The sequence below is a fragment of the Nicotiana tabacum genome, chromosome 9 (assembly GCF_000715075.1).
Source record: "Nicotiana tabacum cultivar K326 chromosome 9, ASM71507v2, whole genome shotgun sequence".
NCBI lineage: Eukaryota > Viridiplantae > Streptophyta > Magnoliopsida > Solanales > Solanaceae > Nicotiana > Nicotiana tabacum.
The window spans coordinates 94,873,975-94,894,379 of record NC_134088.1 but is presented as its reverse complement, the minus strand read 5'-3'; the positions used below and the strand labels follow the sequence as shown (position 1 = coordinate 94,894,379).

General features: G+C 34.6%; 3 protein-coding genes across 5 annotated transcripts; 2 read left to right on the top strand and 1 right to left on the bottom strand.

The window, feature by feature from the left end:
• The first annotated feature begins 4,953 nt into the window (after nucleotides 1-4,953).
• On the top strand, nucleotides 4,954-7,930 carry LOC107805658 (uncharacterized). Its single transcript, XM_016629732.2, has 2 exons — nucleotides 4,954-5,215; nucleotides 7,011-7,930. The coding sequence occupies exons 1-2, from the start codon at nucleotides 5,101-5,103 to the stop codon at nucleotides 7,757-7,759; spliced, it is 864 nt and encodes a 287-aa protein (XP_016485218.2). The 5' UTR covers nucleotides 4,954-5,100; the 3' UTR covers nucleotides 7,760-7,930.
• A 916-nt stretch (nucleotides 7,931-8,846) lies between these two features.
• LOC107805655 (putative amidase At4g34880) lies at nucleotides 8,847-14,348 on the bottom strand. 3 transcript variants are annotated; one of them, XM_075221874.1, is made up of 7 exons: nucleotides 14,039-14,348; nucleotides 13,644-13,927; nucleotides 12,312-12,526; nucleotides 11,118-11,345; nucleotides 10,830-11,025; nucleotides 10,636-10,713; nucleotides 9,181-9,725 (listed from the first exon to the last, which is right to left on the bottom strand). In XM_075221874.1, the coding sequence occupies exons 1-6, from the start codon at nucleotides 14,280-14,282 to the stop codon at nucleotides 10,651-10,653; spliced, it is 1,230 nt and encodes a 409-aa protein (XP_075077975.1). In that variant the 5' UTR covers nucleotides 14,283-14,348; the 3' UTR covers nucleotides 9,181-9,725; nucleotides 10,636-10,650. The 3 variants fall into 3 exon arrangements, with proteins under 3 accessions (XP_016485213.1, XP_075077975.1, XP_075077974.1); XM_016629727.2 differs by lacking the exon at nucleotides 10,636-10,713 and having other exon boundaries at nucleotides 8,847-9,725; nucleotides 14,039-14,347; XM_075221873.1 differs by having other exon boundaries at nucleotides 9,181-10,713.
• A 1,391-nt stretch (nucleotides 14,349-15,739) lies between these two features.
• LOC107805656 (3-methyl-2-oxobutanoate hydroxymethyltransferase 1, mitochondrial) lies at nucleotides 15,740-19,933 on the top strand. The gene is made up of 5 exons (XM_016629728.2): nucleotides 15,740-16,465; nucleotides 17,793-17,999; nucleotides 18,081-18,227; nucleotides 19,311-19,364; nucleotides 19,468-19,933. The coding sequence occupies exons 1-5, from the start codon at nucleotides 16,040-16,042 to the stop codon at nucleotides 19,687-19,689; spliced, it is 1,056 nt and encodes a 351-aa protein (XP_016485214.1). The 5' UTR covers nucleotides 15,740-16,039; the 3' UTR covers nucleotides 19,690-19,933.
• Nucleotides 19,934-20,405: the final 472 nt, after the last annotated feature.

Below are 20,405 nucleotides of genomic sequence, written 5' to 3'. Positions count from 1 at the left end.
GAAAGCTCTTTGACCTTCGGGCTGATGAGGCACGCTATCTATCAAGTCAAAGGCCCCTTCTTCCCCATCGGACTCATCTCTTCATCGGTAAAGTGAATCCGGAAGCGACACTCGATAACTGGTGCCTTCCTTGGGTTTTTCGCACCAATCGCCTCTTCGGTTTATCCTTTTCAGGGTTCGGAGAACTTGGAGCCTTTTTTCTTTTCTTCTCTTTATCCTGCTTTGGAGGAGGGGGCTCGGTGAAGACGTCATCGTCACCAGATGGAATTTCAACATCTTTTGGTAAACCTGCAAAAGGAAAATGAAACAAGTTAGAAATCAACGGTGTGGAAGTAAAGTTGAATATAACTTAAAGAAAGAATCTCACCATGAGAACGGGCCTCCCATCGGCCCTTCGAAAGCTCACGCCACGCGCGCTCAGAATAAGATTTTTGCGACACGATGCCCTCGACCCACTCCTTGAGTAGAGGAACTGCATCCGGCATCCGATCAACAGCTGCATCATAAAGAATAGATAAGAAGAAGGGCAAAAGAAAAATGATAAACCAAATCTTAAAGGCAAGGTTATACTTACACTTCATGTTCCATTTCTCAAGAAATGGCATGTCCGAGGCCGGGATTAAGTCCGAGGTCTTCACTCGAACAAATTGGCCCAACTAGTCTCAATCCCGATCCTCGTCAATTCTCAAGAACGGAGCCTTACTAGCCCGACGGGCAAGTTTTATTAGCCCCCCTCGATAGAGTCGGGGACTGTACAGACGCATGAGGTGATCGATGGTGAAGGGGCACCCCTCGATCTTGTTTACAAAAAAGCGGAGGAGGATGACTATCCTCCAGAAGGAGGGATGAATTTGGTCTAGGGTCACCTCGTACCTCTTACAAAAGGCGATGATGACCGGGTTTAAAGGGCCCAACATGAAGGGATAAGTGTAAACACTTAAAAAACCCTTCACATGGGTGGTGATTACTTCCTTGTGCGTACGAATCACTATGTGCTTACCGACCCAGTTGCAGTCCTCTTTGACCTTGTCGAGAACACTGTCGGTGACCGAACATATATATCTCGAGACCGGTTCGCATCGGCCCGGTACCGAGGAGGTTTTCTCAACCTTGAAATCGGCTTCGTTGGACACCCCGTAGGGACAAACATCTTTAGAAGGGGTTCCTGTGTTGGTTCCTCAGTAACAACAGGCAAAACGTTCTCAGTCGGTTTCGAGGAAGAGGGAGTTTCTTTTTGAGGTACGAATTTTGAAGTCTTTTCCATTGCTTCTAAATAGAGGAGAAAGGAGGGTGCTGATAAAAGAGGAGGTGTAATTAGCAGATAACTTATGAAAGCTTTCAGAAAACCAGAAGGAAAGAAGTTTGAAGATGAGAGTGATGAAGTTTTCTTAAAACACAAGTGCAAATATTTGAATGTAAAAGTTCTAATGAATGGATGAAAAGGGTATTTATAGTTTTCTCAAACGGCGGTTCGTATCCTGAAGCGGCAGACCATTAACTGACACACATTCAATGCCTCGAAGACTGGACCGACTAGATGTTTCAACTATTCTTATCACTTACGTCGTGAATTTGTCGTCATTTATCAGAGTGAGAATCCGAAGATCGTATAGTGAGAATCTGAGGTTCATATCATTTCTCGTCATTTACTCTCTGAAAAAATGAGGAAACTCTCTATATACGGTAGAAATCGAGCTCGCCTATTGCATAACGTATCGGGGATAAAATATAATGGATTGTAGATCGACCCTGGATTCCATCGAACCTAGGTACGAGGGTAGAACATGCACCTTCAAAGATTATCGAGTCCGTGACCCCGAAACTGACTCTGACTCCGAATTAGCTCGAGAGAACATCATCGAACCAAAATAACGGAAGGCCGAAATATCCGTAACCGGTCGCACATCACGATGGAAATCTCGGCACGAATCAATGAAACCGATTAATTAGTAAATCATGAAAGTTTTTACCTTATATAGAGTTGTACCTAAAGTAGGATTCCCCAACTATATAAAGGGGGTCTGATTATTTGTAAAACATATTATAACTCGCATCTCAAAGCAATAAACTATCATTTCTAGTTATTATTATCTCATTACTCTGTTCCGACATCGATTGTAGCATTTTCGACTCAAGGGTGATCAACCTTCAAGGCCAAGATTGTTCAACTGGTGTGGTTTGTATTTACTTTTCTTATCATTAATTTCAATCTTAATCTGACTTCTCATTTTGTATCAAGTTAGATGACGTATCCTTAAAACTACGTATAAATTCAATTGTTATCCGATTTTGAGGGTAAACAAAAATGTTCTTGTTTAAGCTCAAGAGACGCAAATTTCATAAATGTTTAAGCTCAACATTTATGAAATTGTCCAGCATGTATAGAGTTGGACAGTTCCATAAATGTGATGCATTTTGTGGCACTAAAATTCGAGGTATTGTTCCAACTCTTGAGCATACTCAAAGTTCTTTAACTAATCTTGGTTCATTAAAAGTTCTCTTCAATAACATCCAAACTAGAAAGTGAATATTGAAATGACTATTGTTTCGATTTTTTTTTCTACTTTTTTTTTCTTGACAATGTGTAACTTGAAAATAGTTTTCATTGAATAATGATATTTTATTCCATATATTGTTTTGATGAATAAGGAGATATATTTGAGTTGTATGCTATGACAAACTTTAAAAAATTGTGAGTATTATTTATACTTAAAGTAGTATGTTACATATTCTTTTAAGATTCTTACAAGTTCTTTCTCTTATAATTTTATAAGCCTTTTAATTTTTTGCATTATTACGTTATTTTGTTAATTTATAAAACAATACAATTTAAAGATTCATGGGGCTCGCAGACCTTGCTTTGGAACTTACTTCTCAGCTAATACTAAGTAAAACGTCTTGCCCGCATTTCAATCTTTTAAAATATTGAACAGAATTTCTCAAGAGGCATAGGTGTAATTCAAAGAAGTTCACAAAAGGTATAACTAGTAACATAACCACGTGGCATATGTTAATGAAAAAATATTAGTTTAAGTCTAGATTACCACTAAAAAGTTATCCATCGACTTGAAAATCACATTAGTTCTTATCAACATGGGCGGCGGCCCAACTAAAGCTTGCTTTATGCCCAAAAAATTTAAGGGTCCAAAATTACTAGTATTCTTTATATATAGTAGTATATTATTTATATAATTATCTTTTATTATTGATAAATTTATTTCTTTATTGTCATATTAATTTTTAATAACTCGATTTCTTCCTCTAATTAATATAACTAAAATAGTTTTCTGTCAATCTTATTTTACTTTTTTACTTAATTATATTTCTCTATTCATTAGTTGGTCACGTAACTATATCTAATAATCTAACTTATTATTTATTTTCCTTACATAAATTATACTCTCTCCGTCCCAATTTATATGAAAGTGTTTGACTGGACATGGATTTTATGAAATAAAGGAAGACTTTTTAAACTTGTAATCTTAAATAAATCATAGAAGTTTTTGGGCTAGAAATCATCTCATTAATGGTAAAAAGAAAAATCTAAAGTTGAATTGTTACCAAATATAGAAAGAGACTTACTAAAACAAAAGAGTCACGTATGTTTTCTTGGTTCTCCCATTTCAGTTGTGATGCAATCAACGTTAAATTTATTTAATTTTTTGTATTTTATAAAACTAAGTTCTCATTTTTTTAATTCTACATCCTCACTTGTCTAATTTTTTTAAAAACGATGTTCATTAAATAATATATATATATATATATATATATATATATATATATATTTATATATATATATATATTAAAGCCTCTTATTAAGATTTTGCTTTAGGCCTCCGATGAGGTTGGGCCGCCCTAACTTATCAATGTCGAAAAACTGATTGAATTAGAATTTAAAAAGAAAAAGAAGATTTGATTACCTGCCAAAGTAAGTAATCAACAAGAATTGCTCTTCCTCCTCTTTTTCTTTTTCATTTTTTATTATTTTAAACCCCATTAGCAGCCTGACATAGACCAATGGGGTCAATTTTACAAGATTTTGTATTATTTTATGATAAAGAGAATGAATAAATTAGACTTAAAAAAAGAAATAGAAAAATAATGAAAGGAGAGGGAAGAATTGAGAAAGCCCATACTAAAAATTATTCCAAAATTTCTCGTGCCAAAGAATATATTCCTGCAATTTCTTGAAGAAACTTCCCTTTCCCATGCGAAAGAAATAATACCAACTTCTCTACGTTAGACAAAGTTTGTCCCTAACAAAAGCTTTCTTATAAAATAAAAATAAAAATTCAATAGGGAATTAATATATTCGAAAATTTAAATATAAAGAATACTAACTTTTAAGACCTCAAAGTGGGAATTGAGGAAAAAGGAAAAGGAAAAAGAAAAAAAAAGATAGCGGTAATTAAGAAAATTAGGTCTTGTTTAATGTGTAACCAGATGTAATTAACATTTTTTGATAAATCAATATCTTTAATCATAACAAATATTCAATTACATGACAAAGAATTCCTTAAACTAAAAAAAGAGAAATGACATTGTATAACCACTCTCAAAATAATAACCGAAAAATATTTTTTTTATATAGATGTATTTCTATATGTTATGTACAAGAAAATATACAAATTTTATACACTTTTACGGCTATGGAATGTAAATAGTTTCAACCGCAGGCTAAAAGTGATATTTGCCATATAATTGAAAAAACTATATTTACATCATTTATCAAATAATTATGACAAGTGTGTTAACTGAAAAGGGGAAGAATAATTAGTACTCAACAAGCAGGCTTTAAAAAAAGTGGACCCTCAAATTATATGTTTAATTTCTCAAAATTATTGGTTTCCTATGCAAGAAGAAAACTCCTAAAGCCAGAGGCATCTATAAACAAAGAAAGGCATGGAAATAAGTTAAGGAATATTTAAATTGAAAGAAAACAGTCTAAAGCATCTAAAGAAAGGTCTCTTGACAATATTTTCCTGTGTATATATAACCAATATATTCAATCTCTTCTGTACCAACAACACAACAAGAAGAAAGCATAAACAAGAGATTACAAATTACCATATTAGCAAAAGAAAGGAAAAAACACAGAAAATGGATCCAAAAGGAGCTGCACCTGCTGTGCCAACTCGAGTGTATGAAGATTTTGTGCCAACTACAGAGTTGGTTCAAGAGCAAGACTCTGATACTCTTCTCCTTAATCTCACAGGTGCAATACTTTTACTATTTCATCTTCCTTGTCATTGATTATATGTTTCTGTTAAGCGTTTGATTGAGAAAATGAGTTATTGTCTCTGTCTCGAGTAATTCCCATATCATTAGTTAACTTTTGAGGTTAAGTTAAACTCAATGCTCATTCTCTTGACAATTTTTGTTGTGGGGTATGCTTGGATTTTGCCGGGTGGAAAAGTTTATCTTACTTTAATTTATTATTTATTTCACAAAAGTCACTTAACTATTTTTCATCACTTAAAAGTCACTCAACTTTACCTTTGTAACTTAAAAGTCATTTTAGTTCAAAACTTACAAAATATTCAATAAAAAATATGGCATAGCATTACATTTAATTAAAACATCTAACAATAATGCCACATAAAAATAGACCATATCTAAGTTAGACTCATTTCTTCTTCGGCCTAATTTGACCTAAAACCAAAATGAGTTTTTAATATTTGAACAATTAACTGGACTAGCACTTTGATTTTGTGGTTAATTTGTAGAAAAAGAAATCTAAGAAATTTAAGAAAAATTAGGTCTTTTGAATTTATCTTTAGATTTTGGTAGTACTTTTACGATCAATGACACAATACGTTGTCTCTTTCTTTTGTCCAAATTATCGCTATACGTTGTCTACGATTGTGGTGTATATTGACAATTTCTACTATACAATTTTATTGTGGGTGTTTCTTACTGAGCAATATTTTTGTCTTTTAGTATTGCTTAATAAGCAATATTTTGACTTTAATGGAATAGTAATTTGTGAAAATAGGTTCTTATTAGCTTGTTGTTCTTGTCTGTTAATGGTACATTTAATTATTATGTGAGATTGATATGGTAGTATTTTAACTTCATGAAAAATTATAAAATGATATGAAGGATGCAAAAATTGGTTATGTTCTAGTTTTATTCATATTTTTAATGAAATTATAGGTGGTGGTATTAGGATTATTACATAACAAATTAAGTAAGATATTTTTAGCACAAAATAATTGTTCTCTTCTTTTCCTTCTAATTGTCAAAATATTAAAACTCATTTTGGTTATAGGTCAAATCGGGCCGAAGAAGAAATGAGTTTAACTTAGATATGGTCTATTTAAGCTTATGTGACATTATTGTTAGATTTTTTAATTAAATGTAATGCCATGTCATATTTTTTATTGGATATTTTGTAGGTTTTGAACTAGAATGACTTTTAAATTACAAATGTAAAGTTGAGTGACTTTTAAGTGATGAAAAATAGTTAAGTGACTTTTGTGAAATAAATGATAAGTTGGATGACCATCAGTGAAATTAACCCTGACTTTAAGAAATGAGTGTACTCTCTAATATTAGATTCTGAACAAAGAAATGAAAATTATACAACCTTTTTTATATAATATTTCGAAAAAATAAGAATGCAGATACTTTATGTTCCTGGGAACAATGTCATTATTTTCATGGGAACATAAAAAATAAAAAAATGAAGAGTTTCATGACTTTATTGACCGGACCAGGAAAAAAAAAGTTTTTCAATTTTTTATGATACTTAGGGGTCGTGGTCTATATTTAATTTTTTTTCTTAGATAAAATGAATGGAAACAGGGTGCTTGTGTTGTGCTTTTCGTAGTAGCAAGACACCTTTTTTTTTTCTCTAGAAAATGTCCACCTTCAATATCATTATTGGGTCGACCAGGCTGTTCCAGCTGAAATACTTTGGATGAAAATGTCACATTTCAGTGTAGGTTATTTTATGGCCTTTGTCACATTGTTTGATAGTCTGTTACCAAAACATTGAACTTTTGTAGGTTTCAAGAAGGAACAAGTGAGGGTTCAACTGACCAAATCAGGAATTCTGAAGATCAGTGGACAAAGGCCAGTTGGACAGAACAATTGGCTTCGTTTCCAGAAGGACTTCCCTATTTCAGAAAATTGTGACAAAAACAAAATCAGTGCAAAGTTTGAAAATTGCATTCTTTATGTTAAACAACCAAAACTGATAACTTCAGCAGAGAAAAAGGATAAAGAATTGCCAACCCCTGATACTCAACAGCCCAAGAAACCAGCAGATCATGCACAACAGGTTCATAAGAAAGACGAAGAACAAGTGAAAAGCCAAGAATTGCCAACCCCTGATACTCAACAGCCCAAGAAACCAGCAGATCATGAACAACAGGCTCAAAAGAAAGACGATGAACAACCGAAAAGCCAAGAATTGCCTAAGCAGGCTAATACTGATAATGCCGCGGCAAAAGAACCAGAAAAAGAAGAACCAAAGATCACGAGTCCTGAAACGAATGAACAAACAACAGAAGCTAAAGATCTCCCAGAGAAAACTCCTGCTGAGAAAAGTAAAAATGTTGAAGATGAAAACAAACCAAGTTATGACACTAAACATGAAAATGATGCAAAGATGGGAACTGGAGTTGCTTTAGCTGAGAAGCTGAAGATGCCAAGGAAAGTGATGAACATGACTCTGATTGCTCTTTTGGTTCTTGGAATTGGCCTTTACATCAGCAATATGATGAAGTCTAACAATTACCAAGCTGAAAAATGAAGCTTTTCATCGATCAAAATCAGAAAGTTGGGATATTTGCATTCCTCCCAGCTGTGAGCCTTGAATGAATAACTCACTGACTACTTCCTTTTTCTCATTGCTGAATTGTGTACATGAAATCTGTTTCGAATCTGAAAAATATTCATACGAATAAAACATGACTTTTACTAAGGTGTTCTGATTTATGTCTGATGTGTGCTGATTACTAAAAAGGAAAGCAAAAATCTGAATTCATGTCCTTGTAAAAGAGTCAACCCAAGATCAAGCAGAAAGACTATATTAAAGGGAAATGAGATCAATAAGCAGAATATCTCTGTGTTTGGCAACTAACTGTCAAGCCATGGTAGAGGTCAAAACTCAAAACTAGAATATCTAGGCGTACAGCATACCATTTAATACAATAAGAAATTGTGAGAAGTTGCTAACTCCAAGAGCATCAGGAAGATGCTTTATAGTTGAGAAGATGAGCTGCTGAAAAAATGAGAGACATTTCCTAATAGTGGAGCAGCTGTTTTGCACATTATCTAATTGGTGGTAACTGTTTTGTGATTCCATCTTTAAATCGATTTTCTTCCCCACGAGTTAAAGTTTCGATAAGAATGCTAGTTCTTACTGTTCACTATGATATGAATATACCACATCAATTCGTTATGTATGGATGATGAGATTCCATTGATTCATAGCAAATTTCGAAGTAGGAATGAACCTATGAATTCGCCAAATATGAGTTGGGCGCTTTAACCATTCAGTCATGGATGCAAACAAACTCAGCGACTGGGCCATGCACCAATATAACACCCTATGTTCATACAAGTTATGGCAAAGATTAACTGATTTACTGTGTTTCACATTATATTGTATTTCATTAATGTAGTACTTATACTATCCTGAGCCGAGGGTCTATTGGAAACAACCTCTCTATCCTCACAAGGTAGGGGTAAAGTCTGTGTACACACTACCCTCCCCAGACCCCACGGTGTGGGATAATACTGGGTATGTTGTTGTTGTTGCAGCAAGGCGAATAAAATTGTTCTTTGTCTAGAATTGATCATTCACATCACTAACAGAGATAACAGAGGCAAGGTAGACAAAGATTTTCAAATATTGTAAAATTGGACAACAACAGCACCATACTCATTATGATCCCACAAATGGGGTCTCGGGAAATATTGTAGAATTGGAGTAGAGCCACAAAAGGAAGCAGATGACAACCCTTGCCACGAGTCATTCCTTGTTCACACAGTGACACAATCCTAAAGCACATAGCAATAACAACCAAGAAAAGAAGAAATACAACCAAGACAGGAGAAAAAGCGACATTTGGAAAGTACATATACATCCCGACTCTGTTACAGAGCAGTAACTTTTTCAGTTCTGCAGTTATCCTTGTGTTAGAATCCGCGATTGAGAGGGTGGGGATGTGGGACAATGTCGCTACCTCTTTTGATTATTTCTTTTGCTATAGGATGATAGTTAAGAGATTCCACAAAAGCATGTGATTTCTATTGTAAAATAGCTCTTGCATGCTTGGTAAAACTGCAGATAGATGTAGATAATATTACTTGAGACGTGGATACATTTTAGATTGAAATTGAATATGTAATTCCTAGCGAGGATGTGGAGGAGGGGGCTTCCTGATATGAGTTGCTTGTTCAAAGCCATATGCAATCTCAATGAGTGTAGGTTCAGAACCCTTTAGTCCTCCAAAGGAAATCCCAAATGGAACTCCATTTTTATCATAACCAGCAGGTACATTGATCCCAGGATAACCTCCAATTGCGAGAAGACCAGCAATGCCTGCACCAGGTGACATCAAAGCATCTAATTTATTATCTTTCATCATCTTCTCAAACCCATATTTGCATGCTTTTGTTATGTTCTTCAGTGCCTCCCTTTCCAATTTCCCTATTCCATTTGTCTTCTCAGCTTCCAACATTGTGTCTTGACCAAATTTTTTGACGTTTTCCTACATTAACACCAAAAAAGAACGAAAGAGAATGAAAACACGATAGATCTCCATTCTACTTCTAGTGATGATACCTAGTAAATAATTTTGATTAACTAATGAAAGTTAAAGTTCCTTTAACAATTGATTACAAAGGATGACATATCTCTTAGTTCGGAGAGCTTCAATCACGACTCGTGTGACTAACATGTTAAGTCATATGTGGATTTTTTGCCTTTTTACAGGGTGGGCAGGCGATAATGTTTTTGAGTAGATATTTGCATACATTATGTAGAGTAAGAAAGAATAGAATTATGTTAGGTTCAACATCCAAAATAAGAGTACCAATGGGTTAACCTGTTGAATCTATAGGAGTCTATTAGTGCTAAGTTTTTCTTGAAACTTAATGCGAGTATTTTGCATATCATTCACAAAACAAAATCAGCGTTAGCCAATATGGAAAGATGGTGACTTGGTGAGAGCAGCTAGCTTGGGCCTCTTAAGGCCCAACATATCCACATAATGAATGTGGTAGGGATACAATATTAAGATGAATACACGGTCATATAAGATTAAATAAGACTAGAAATGATTACATCTAAGAGAGTGCACAATAGAGAGAAGGCCATGTAAGATGGTTTGATAGGAGTAACCAAAATCATAAAAGTTCTCTTAAACGACCAAAAATCTCCTATAAAAAGATGTAAAGTTAGCTAAGAACAAGGGACTCATATAGGCGATGTTGGAATAGTTGGATTAAACCTTAGTTGAGGTTGTTGCACTTATCTCAAGTCTAGTGTTTACTATGAGTCTTTTAGTTTGCTTAGCGACTTGAACTCCACTGTAGGAATAGTGAGGAATTTAAAAGGAAAACGCCTAGTTTTAAAAGACCAATAATCTATGAACAACATGAAGGGGAGCCTTGGCGTACCTGGTAAAGCTATTGTCATGTGACCAGGAGGTCACGGGTTCGAGCCGTGGAAACAACCTCTTGTAGAAATGCCTTGATCTATGAACAGCATTTAAATGCATTTGGCCCAAGTATAACAGAATAGTTACAAGGATTCGTATAACTAACCTCAACATTGTTTAATACTGAGGTGTTAATTGATTGACGGTACTTACCGAAGCTGAAATCTTGTTGAAGGCAATAACATCCGCCAATGATCGGACTCGAGAGTGGACTAACTTTTTAAGGTATGCATTTAGGTCCATCTTGAATTCGGCGGTCAGTGCTATGTCTTGAGCATCAAACATAGCAGTGTAGACCAAGTTGATGTTAGGTATTTCCAGGTTGTCAACTAACACTGCTCCTTTTTGCCTTCAATTTAGCCCAGAAAAAAGTGCATTGCTATTAGGATATTCAGTAACAGTACTAAACTATGGATATGCTAGTGAGAATAGAAAGGTTACCTTAAGGTGTTAAAATGGTTTTGGTAAGCTTTGATATCATCTGAGATAAAAAGGTCCTTTGTAATTCCCAATCTCTTACCTCTGAGCCCATCAGCCTTGAGAAATTGCCGGTACCCATCACGAGGAATGTAAGTGGAAGCCTGTTTCGTTGCAGGCGAGTCATCTTGATCGAAACCAACGATGGCATCAAGAACCTCAACAGCATCAGATACTGTCCTGCAGATTGGCCTGTTCAATGCAGAAAAATGCATTAAACAAAAACATCTTCGATATGTCCTTGTTCATGTTTCTCATTTAAGTTTTTTGCATTTTGCACCTCTAATGTACTTACAATAGTTTGCACTATATTCTCTGTTATTTTCATTTTCTGCTTCAGGTACCTTCTTGCAAGATAATTACTAAAACACTAGGTCTTGAACACAATGTGAACTTTTGACAAATTTCTTCTCATTATCTAAAACATCAACTTTTTATTCTTCTTTCTCCTTCACTCACTTAAATAGATAAATTGGGAGATCACAGACTTAATTTAGCGGATGACTTACAGAAGAGCAAATGTTTTGCTTGTAAAGCAAGTATTGGTGGATCCAAAAGCGAGTTGGCAGATTCGGAAGAATATAGAGGTTTTGGAGTCAAAATTTATAAATTTGTGCAGAAAATAATAACAGATAGAGGTAGATATACATATTTTAACGTTCACTTTCTCAACTCAGAACTTACAACGCCTAATTCCTGAATTCTTGAAGCAGTAGCTCCTGATTGAGAGTTGGACACTTACCTACCTTATTATTATGACACGAAAAGGAGAAAGATTTCATTTTTTTGTTGAGGTGAGTAAAGGGGGTTTGCTTAGCTAGCTCATTTTCACTAGCTGTGCTAGTGAAATGACCCGATTCACCTAGTTAGTCCAAACCCTTTGCAGTTCCAGAGGACCCTCAACAAGAAGAGGCAATGATGCCACATCTGGACACTGCTGTGGATCCGCCACTGAAAGCAAGTATTCTCATTTTACCCCATCAAATTATCACATTTGTTCCAAACTGTGGCATTGAATAGTTTCGCGAAGAGAAAAAAACTAGGGAGAAAATCATTCAGAAGATGTAGGAGTGCAAAAAGGTTCATGTTTATAGACACAAGTATGCAAAACAAACTCTTGTTTTTTAAATGAAACTTAAGATTTAAATTTGTACATACCCAACAGTGTCTTGCCTATGTGAAATTGGGACAACACCTGCCCTGCTGGTGAGGCCTACAGTTGGTTTGATTCCAACAACAGAATTAACACTTGACGGAGATAGAATGGAACCTGCTGTTTCTGTCCCCAGTGCTACTGCTGCCATGTTTGCTGCTACTGATGTTGCAGAACCAGTGCTTGATCCTGATGGATCAGCACTTGCTACATAAGGATTCTGAAAAAACATGAGTAAAACACACTAAACGTCAAACATATACACTGTATTTACCTTTTGTAACTATACTTTCAGCAAATTTATCATTCGTGACTATATTTGAATTTTATAGCAAATCCATGAAACAAGAGATCAATTATTTTGACCTGAAATAAGAGAGCAACAAGCTCTCGCAGCTTAGTTTGTTAGAGTGTCTGCTTGATAAGCGGAGGTCTTGAATTTGACTCTCAATAAGAGCATTAGGTTTTTCTTTTCGCCTTGGTTTTATTTGTTGCGCGAATGAATATAGTTGATACATGTTGTATTCTTTGAATACACCCCTCTATTTTACCTTGGTTGTATTCGTTGTGCGAACGAATACAGTTTGATACAGGCAGTATTCATTGCGCGAATGAATACAATTGACATAGGTTGTATTCGTTGCGAACGAATACAATTGACACAAGCTGGTAACAATTGAACAATAGTTACGAGTGATAATTAGGCAAACTATATTTACTAGGCTTTAAACTGTAGCGCTTTATGAAAATTCCTCAATTATATACTTTAAATCTTTGTTTCTCTTTCATTCTTATCTTTTGTATCTTAACAAATCACAGAGGTGGCAAAATCAATGTATCTTTTACTAACCTGCCCAACCTATTCCAGTTTAGAAGAGTTGGATTATGGCCCATTTATTGACTTGATCTATAAAGTTGAACCAGAAATGATATATCGAACTATAGGGGCAAAACGGATCAAAATAGCAAATTAGTGCAACGCCTCGTGTCAAAATGGAACCCAAACCCAAACAGGTTTCATCATGATCAAATTTAAAGATTGTGTAAATTTTGAAGAACTTAACTACTAATAATTTAAGGAAAAACATTGGCCTTCATATTATTTTCAAAAGGCAAATTCCCAATATAAAAGGAAGTAAGTTAAGTCATGTTGGCCGGATTGGTTATGACCAATTATTTGACCCATCTTTATCTAACTCATTTTGACCCAAATAAACTTTGAGTGATTCGAGTTACGACGTGTTTATTGATTTGACTCATTTTAGTCACCCAAATTTGACACAACCCGCACATTTAACACCTCTTACAAATCAAGTTTTATTTGACCTATGACTTACCAGAGCTTGGCCAAGTCTACCATTCCAACCATTAGGCAACTCTCCAGATCTAAAAGCAGCCCACTCAGTCATAGTTGCCTTGCCAAGTATGATAGCACCAACTTTCCTCAACTTCTTAACTACACCAGCATCTTTTGGTACAATGGATCCAAGAAGAGCTAAAGATCCAGCTGTTGTGTTAAGCTTATCCTTAGTTGCAATATTATCCTTAACAAGAACAGGGATACCATGTAGCCTGGATAGTGATTTTGGCGTCTTCGCTTTACGTTCTTGGTCAGCTTTATCTGCAAGTAGCTAGGAGTGTCAAATCGATTGAATTTAGACAGGTCAAAATGGACTGAATCAATAAATGTTCGACAAGTTATTAACCCGTCCAAAAGTTACTTGACCGATACCTGCTAGATATAGTGCATCTGGATTCACTTCTATGATTCCTTTAAGAACTGGATTAGCTCTTTGAATTTGTCTTAGATAGTACTCAACAAGTTGCCTTGAGCTCAGTCTGTTTTGCTTGAAAGCTATTTGAATATCATTGACAGTTATTTCCTTAAATGAGAATGTTTTTGCCTCAGTAATATTCCCATTGAAGTTGGATAATATCATGCACAGACAAATGAATAGAATGGCAAGAACAGACATTTTTTTTGTGAAAGCTATGAGAATATCTGTTTAGTATGAAGCTCACTTTATAGTATTTGATTCAGTTGCAAAAGAAGATGATATATAGATGCAAAGGAATGACCACTACTTTTCCAAAAAGATCCAAATGCGTTGGATGGTCCACCAATAAACGTTTTTCAATGTCGAAAAGACAGTGGCGGATCAGTAAAATTATCATATCGCGCAAACCAGAAAAAGGTGTCATGACCGGTCTCATGCGCAAAATTCAAGTTCAAATTTATCTTGAACCTTGTCTAACTTTCCTTTTTTGTTGTGTTTTTTATTTCCTTTGTCCCAATCATTTTACTTTTTGGCTACCTCCCAATTTCCTATTTATCGTTTATTATCTTTTATATGTTTTTCTCTATTCTATTATTTTATCTCTAATCTTTAGCAAAGGCACTAAAAAAAAGAGCCTCCTATATTTAAAATACCGTAAAATAACAATTTCTCTTAATTCAAATCTTTTTTTTGGCAAAATCAAAAACTTGGGTCTTGATAGGAATTTTGGATTGAGATCAAATTAATTTTTTATAATTTATTTTTTTATTATAACATAAAAATTTATGTTATTCTATGATGGTTAAATACAACTTAACTGTCTTTACTATTAAATTATGATGAATATTTTGCAAGTATTGCTTAGAAAAATATGAGATTTTTTATTTTAATTTTTGGGATCTTGTAGTTTATCTAATTTTGCATTTACTTATGGGGTATAATTTATCTATTGAAGATAGATAGTTCTTATTCTGATTAGTGCAATGATAGTTCCTCATTTTTGGGCGTTTTACTTTTGCAAATTTACTTTTAGCATACAAAAAAAGATGCAGTTTCCTAGTAAAAATATTAATTTTACTTGTATTGTTAATAATAAAGGTGTGATTCCTTCTTTAAAATGCTAATTATATTTGCTTCTTGATGTCTAAGATGTAATTTTTGTACAACAATAACAACATACCCAGTGAAATCTCGCAAGTATATTTTGGGAAAAAAATATAATTTTCTAATTATAAATAAAAAATGCCTATTAACTGCCTGAATAAACTAAAAAATAAATAAATCAGATAAGCAAACCGAACAAACTCTATATTAGTTATTTTAAGGTGTATATTAAAAAAAAATTGTGGCACCCGCCACGTTCAAATCCTATATCCGCCTCTGCCAAAAGACCGCCAACGTTAATTAGTGTGATGCACATGTTAATAAACAATTCAAAAGCATTTCCCTCGTTTATTGTGAAAAAAGAAAAGAAAAGTGGAACAAACATTATATTGAATAATGCTAATTTGTTTTATGTAGGAAGGATAAATGAAATCAAGCATTGTATTAACAATATATTGAATTTTATATGTGGATTATTGTTCCTACTGGTCCCAACCTCATTATTGTGTTATTTACTTATTTTAGTATAATCTTTGTATTCTCTCGGAATAATCTTGAAAAAGAAAATATCACCAATATTAAACTCATATCGGTATGCTCAATCGCCACACCGTCGATGAACAACTTCACCGGCAGTGTACAACAGTTTAAACCGAACTTGTCTCGAAAATTTCAAATTCCTAGTAAAGTGTTTGATAATTTTCACTTCAGGTCCTTTTTTGGATAGTCCAGGTTCAGCCACGCCACAGCTAAGTCCTTTTTGGTTGGCGCAAATAGGGGCTGCTTTCTCCATCCTTGCATGCTTATATATCTACAATCCAATCATTCACATCTTACACCCTTTATTCAAAATGGTATTTTTTCCTTCAATTTCAAGAACTATTTCTTCTTCAGTGAGAAAAAATGTGCAAACCCATTACAGAAAATTGAGGTACATGAGTAACGTTCCAGAAAACACTGTATATGGTGGGCCAAAACCCCAAAATCCAAATCAAAGAGTGACTCTAACGAGTCTAAGGCAAAAACATAAGAAGGGGGAGCCTATAACAATGGTGACGGGTTATGATTACCCATCAGGTGTTCATATAGATATGGCTGGAATTGATATATGCCTTGTGGGTGACTCAGCATCTATGGTGGTTCATGGGCATGACACCACTTTGCCTATTACACTTGATGAGATGCTTGTTCATTGTAGAGCTGTTGCTAGAGGTGCTAAAAGGCCTCTTCTTGTTGGTGATTTACCTTTTGGTACTTATGAGTCTAGTACTAAACAGGTAAAAGTTTTAACTTTTGTGTAATTCTTTTTACACCATCAGGTTAAATTGACCTATAATTATACATAATTGTGTGATTATTCAAAGCAAGTTTTGTATGGTATATTCTGTCAGTGTATATTAGTTAAATCCAATGGGTAATCATTTGTTGCTCAATATTGTATGAGAATTGTCACTGCGGCTGATTTTTATGCATTTGTGGGGTTATGACTGTTTGGTTGTTTGAAGTGGTGAGATATTGGATAAACAATTAAAGAGAATAATGAGAAAAGAGAGTTCTTTGGTGCTTTTTCTAATAAGGTGATGATGATATGTTACTCAATTTTGCCCAAGAATTGAAGTTTTGATTGAACTCTATTACGCGTTTGTTATTAGTGGTGTAAAATAATGCTTTTTCTTGAGTCATGTGATGTTACGTTGTTACTTATTTGAAGTGGTGAGAAATTGGATAAAGAATAAGGAGAGTGGAGAATGAATATGGTTCTTTTGGTACTCATTATTTGATCATTTCTAGCTTAAATTATTTCCAGAATTGACTTTTATGTCTTTATGATTTGCGATATAATTCAGTTGGTTCAATTGCTTCCATGTGTCTGTGATGATCTAGCTACTATCTGTTTGAGAGGGATATCCGGTGAATAAACAGGAAACCAGAAACAGTTTTCTTTACTTTCTGGTTCCAATGTTCATCAAGTGTTCGTTTATAGCTCAATTCTGGACAGAACTTTCATTTTGATGGATTTATAATTTTCCTTGCATTTTTCTTTTGCATTTGGGTTCAATCACTTTCTATATCTGCCATGTCAGGTTATGCTAAAAAAAATTTTGTGTAACTTAATTATAGTTTTATTGGGTGCTGTGTCAATTGCTTCTTTTGGAAGTGAAATTGCTAACTTTTTAATCCAAAAATTCTGTTTGATTATTCACTGCTTCTAATTGAATTGAAGGAACATTAATATTTCTTGAACAGCTGGTTCTTCATTTCAACTGCTGCTAACAAATTTTATTGCGTTGTTTAACATATTACTAGAAATTAAACCAGATTGCATGTATAAAAATGAAATAAGCTACTCCTGTTTAGGAAGTCAAGAATTGTAACTTCATGACAACACAGCTTTCAGCAATGAACTTTTGAAGATATTGCTTTATCTGTCTTATTCAAATGTTTGAGGACGTCGCTATTGAACTCGCATTTGCATCTGATGGTTGTTACTTGCACATACGACAATCAATTAAATGTTGCCTCTTCATATCGGGGCACGGGTGATCTTTTCTTGTTAAGTTTCAATGGGATGTGAATGGATTGGTGGTATTGTACTATGAGCAGGCAGTAGATACAGCTGTAAGAGTTCTAAAGGAAGGAGGTATGGATGCAATTAAGTTGGAAGGTGGGGCGCCATCTAGAATTACAGCAGCTAAAGCTATTGTTGAAGCCGGGATTGCTGTAATGGGGCATGTGGGATTAACACCACAGGCAATCAGTGTACTTGGAGGATTTAGGCCTCAAGGCAGAAATGTTGATAGCGCAGTCAAGGTATACCTATTAAAAGCTGATTGGGTACACCACTCGTATGTTTAAGGCATGCATTTATACTTGTTTTTATGTATTTTGCAGGTTGTGGAAACTGCCATGGCATTGCAGGAAGTAGGTTGTTTTTCTGTTGTTTTAGAATGTGTGCCTGCACCTGTGGCTGCAGCAGCAACATCTGCTCTTCAGATCCCCACTATTGGAATTGGTGCTGGGCCTTTCTGCAGTGGTCAGGTTGGTTGGAATTCCTACATTTTTTCACTTATTATATTGTTTTAATAAAATGTTTTAATCCAATTCTTTTACACTTTCTACTTTTTTTCCTCTTATGTTGTGGTAATAAGTTTATTCTAATTTTTTTCGAGTGATTTTTTTATCACTTTCTACATACGCACACCAATTAAAAGGGAAATGGTGTACCGACGCATAGTCCAAAAGTGTATACTAGTCGGACCGTTTGCCCGTAGATATTAAGTGTTTGTTTTACCATCTGGTCCATTGCTTCAACGTCAAACTTGAAATAGAGAATTTGAAGTTTGGAAAACAGGCTTGAGTAGTTGTTGTTGTATATAAAATCAAAGAGAGAAATGGAGTTCAAACAGTACTATATAGTTCTTAGAAAACATGAATGCTTGAAACTAATACTTCTAATGACTCACCGAGAGTTGGAAGTCCAAACATTTAACTCTTGGGTTTAAGTGTCCCATTATTTAGATATTATTACTAATGTGAAAGTTGAAAGTTTTAATATATTTATATGAAAATGAGTTCAAGAGTGTAGATAAATTTACTTTGAAGAATTTGAACATCTTTTAAGTATAAAAAGTAAGTTCGGAAGCACTCTTTTTAAACGATTAAATATTGAAGAACTTCTGAAGCTGCCTTTTTAGGAAAGTATAGACAATTTTGGGACAATCTAAGTACAAAAGTTTGAACAGTGGGAGCACCTCTTTGCAAAACCTTTTTGGTTTTTTAGAGTGCATGGATTTATACCACAAAATAAGCTGCTGCTGTTGGATAAAATGTCTGGTGAATCATTTGAAGTAGCTGTGCTATCTGTGTTTACCTGACTTGCTGTGACGAATGATTTACCTAGAATGACATTGCCACTTCATTTCATCTCTTCTCATTACAATAGCATGAAATTACATGTGATGAAATTGTGAAGCCACTCATGGAGGATGACACTCCTACATTTCCTGTGTCATGATATTAGCATGCTTTGTCAATTTCTTCACTCTCCCGCAGTAGAACAATCATTTCGACAATTTAGAGTTGACAGTTAAGATTATTTAATCGCATGTCCTAAAAATGCAGGTACTAGTTTATCATGATCTACTTGGGATGATGCAACACCCACACCATGCCAAGGTTAGTACAATTAAGTTTACTCTGAAGTCAGTTTTGTTTTTCTTACTCTTAGTGCTTTTTGTCTGAAGTATATTCCATGAACTAATGTCTAAACCTTTTACAGGTTACTCCTAAGTTTTGTAAGCAGTTCGGGCAAGTTGGAGATGTTATCAATAAAGCTCTTCTACAATACAAGGAAGAAGTAACTAATGGTTCCTTTCCTAGCTCTGCTCACAGCCCATATAAGATAGGCGCAGCCGATATGGATGGTTTCTTCTCCGAGTTACAGCAGTTGGGTTTCAGTGATGCAGCTTCAGCAGCAGCTGCTGCCGCTGAAAAGATTTAGACAGCTAAGTCGCCTGCCTGATTGAGAGGACCAGCATATTTTGAGTATGGTTGGAGCCAAGAAGTGTTATTAAATATACCTTCTGAACTAGAGTGAGCTATAACTCATCGTCTCGCCTAGGTGGGTTGGGAAGGGAGGGGGGTGGTAAAGGTGTTTTTGTGCTAGAAGAGGCATTCATTTTGTCGATTAAAATTATAAGTAAGACCAATTTGTACTTCCAGAATGGAAATAAGAGTTCCTTTTAGAGTAGGCAAAAGAGATGGTGATGGTAGCAACATCATTAATATATTATTATAGAAAAACCAAAAAATTAAAAGAAAAGGATGCCTTTATATACTACCATTTTGCAAGAGAGAGCAGAGCAGTGTGCAGTGTACATGAGGTGAAATGTCTAGTCAAATTGATAAGTTATATTTTGAGACCTCGAGTGATGTCTTAGTTGTAATACTCTTAAAAGATGATTGCATTAAAGCTAGGCTTGTTAATGGTTTAGTTTGGCTGGTTATTTTAAAAATTTTATACCATATCAATTTTTGGTTACTCTGTTTTGTACAACCAAATTAGACATTTCGAAACTATACCAATTATCTCGGTTTTCCTTCAGTATCGGTATGTTTTGGTTAATTATTATCTTAAATGTCATATAAGAGTTGCAGTAGAAGTTAGAACGTCATAATATACGAACTTGCATATGAGTTGGGTAAAAATCTCTTGTG

Excerpts from the sequence above, each read along its gene's own strand:
- LOC107805656 (XM_016629728.2), top strand. The coding sequence starts at position 16,040 with ATGGTATTTTTTCCTTCAATTTCAAGAACTATTTCTTCTTCAGTGAGA. Across the intron at positions 16,466-17,792 it reads ATGAGTCTAGTACTAAACAG|GCAGTAGATACAGCTGTAAG; the intron begins GTAAAAGTTTTA and ends TACTATGAGCAG. Across the intron at positions 18,228-19,310 it reads GGCCTTTCTGCAGTGGTCAG|GTACTAGTTTATCATGATCT; the intron begins GTTGGTTGGAAT and ends CTAAAAATGCAG.
- LOC107805658 (XM_016629732.2), top strand. The coding sequence starts at position 5,101 with ATGGATCCAAAAGGAGCTGCACCTGCTGTGCCAACTCGAGTGTATGAA. Across the intron at positions 5,216-7,010 it reads TCTTCTCCTTAATCTCACAG|GTTTCAAGAAGGAACAAGTG; the intron begins GTGCAATACTTT and ends GAACTTTTGTAG.
- LOC107805655 (XM_016629727.2), bottom strand. The coding sequence starts at position 14,282 with ATGTCTGTTCTTGCCATTCTATTCATTTGTCTGTGCATGATATTATCC. Across the intron at positions 12,527-13,643 it reads GTAGACTTGGCCAAGCTCTG|AATCCTTATGTAGCAAGTGC; the intron begins GTAAGTCATAGG and ends ATGTTTTTTCAG. Across the intron at positions 9,726-10,829 it reads TCAACAAGATTTCAGCTTCG|GAAAACGTCAAAAAATTTGG; the intron begins GTAAGTACCGTC and ends GTGTTAATGTAG.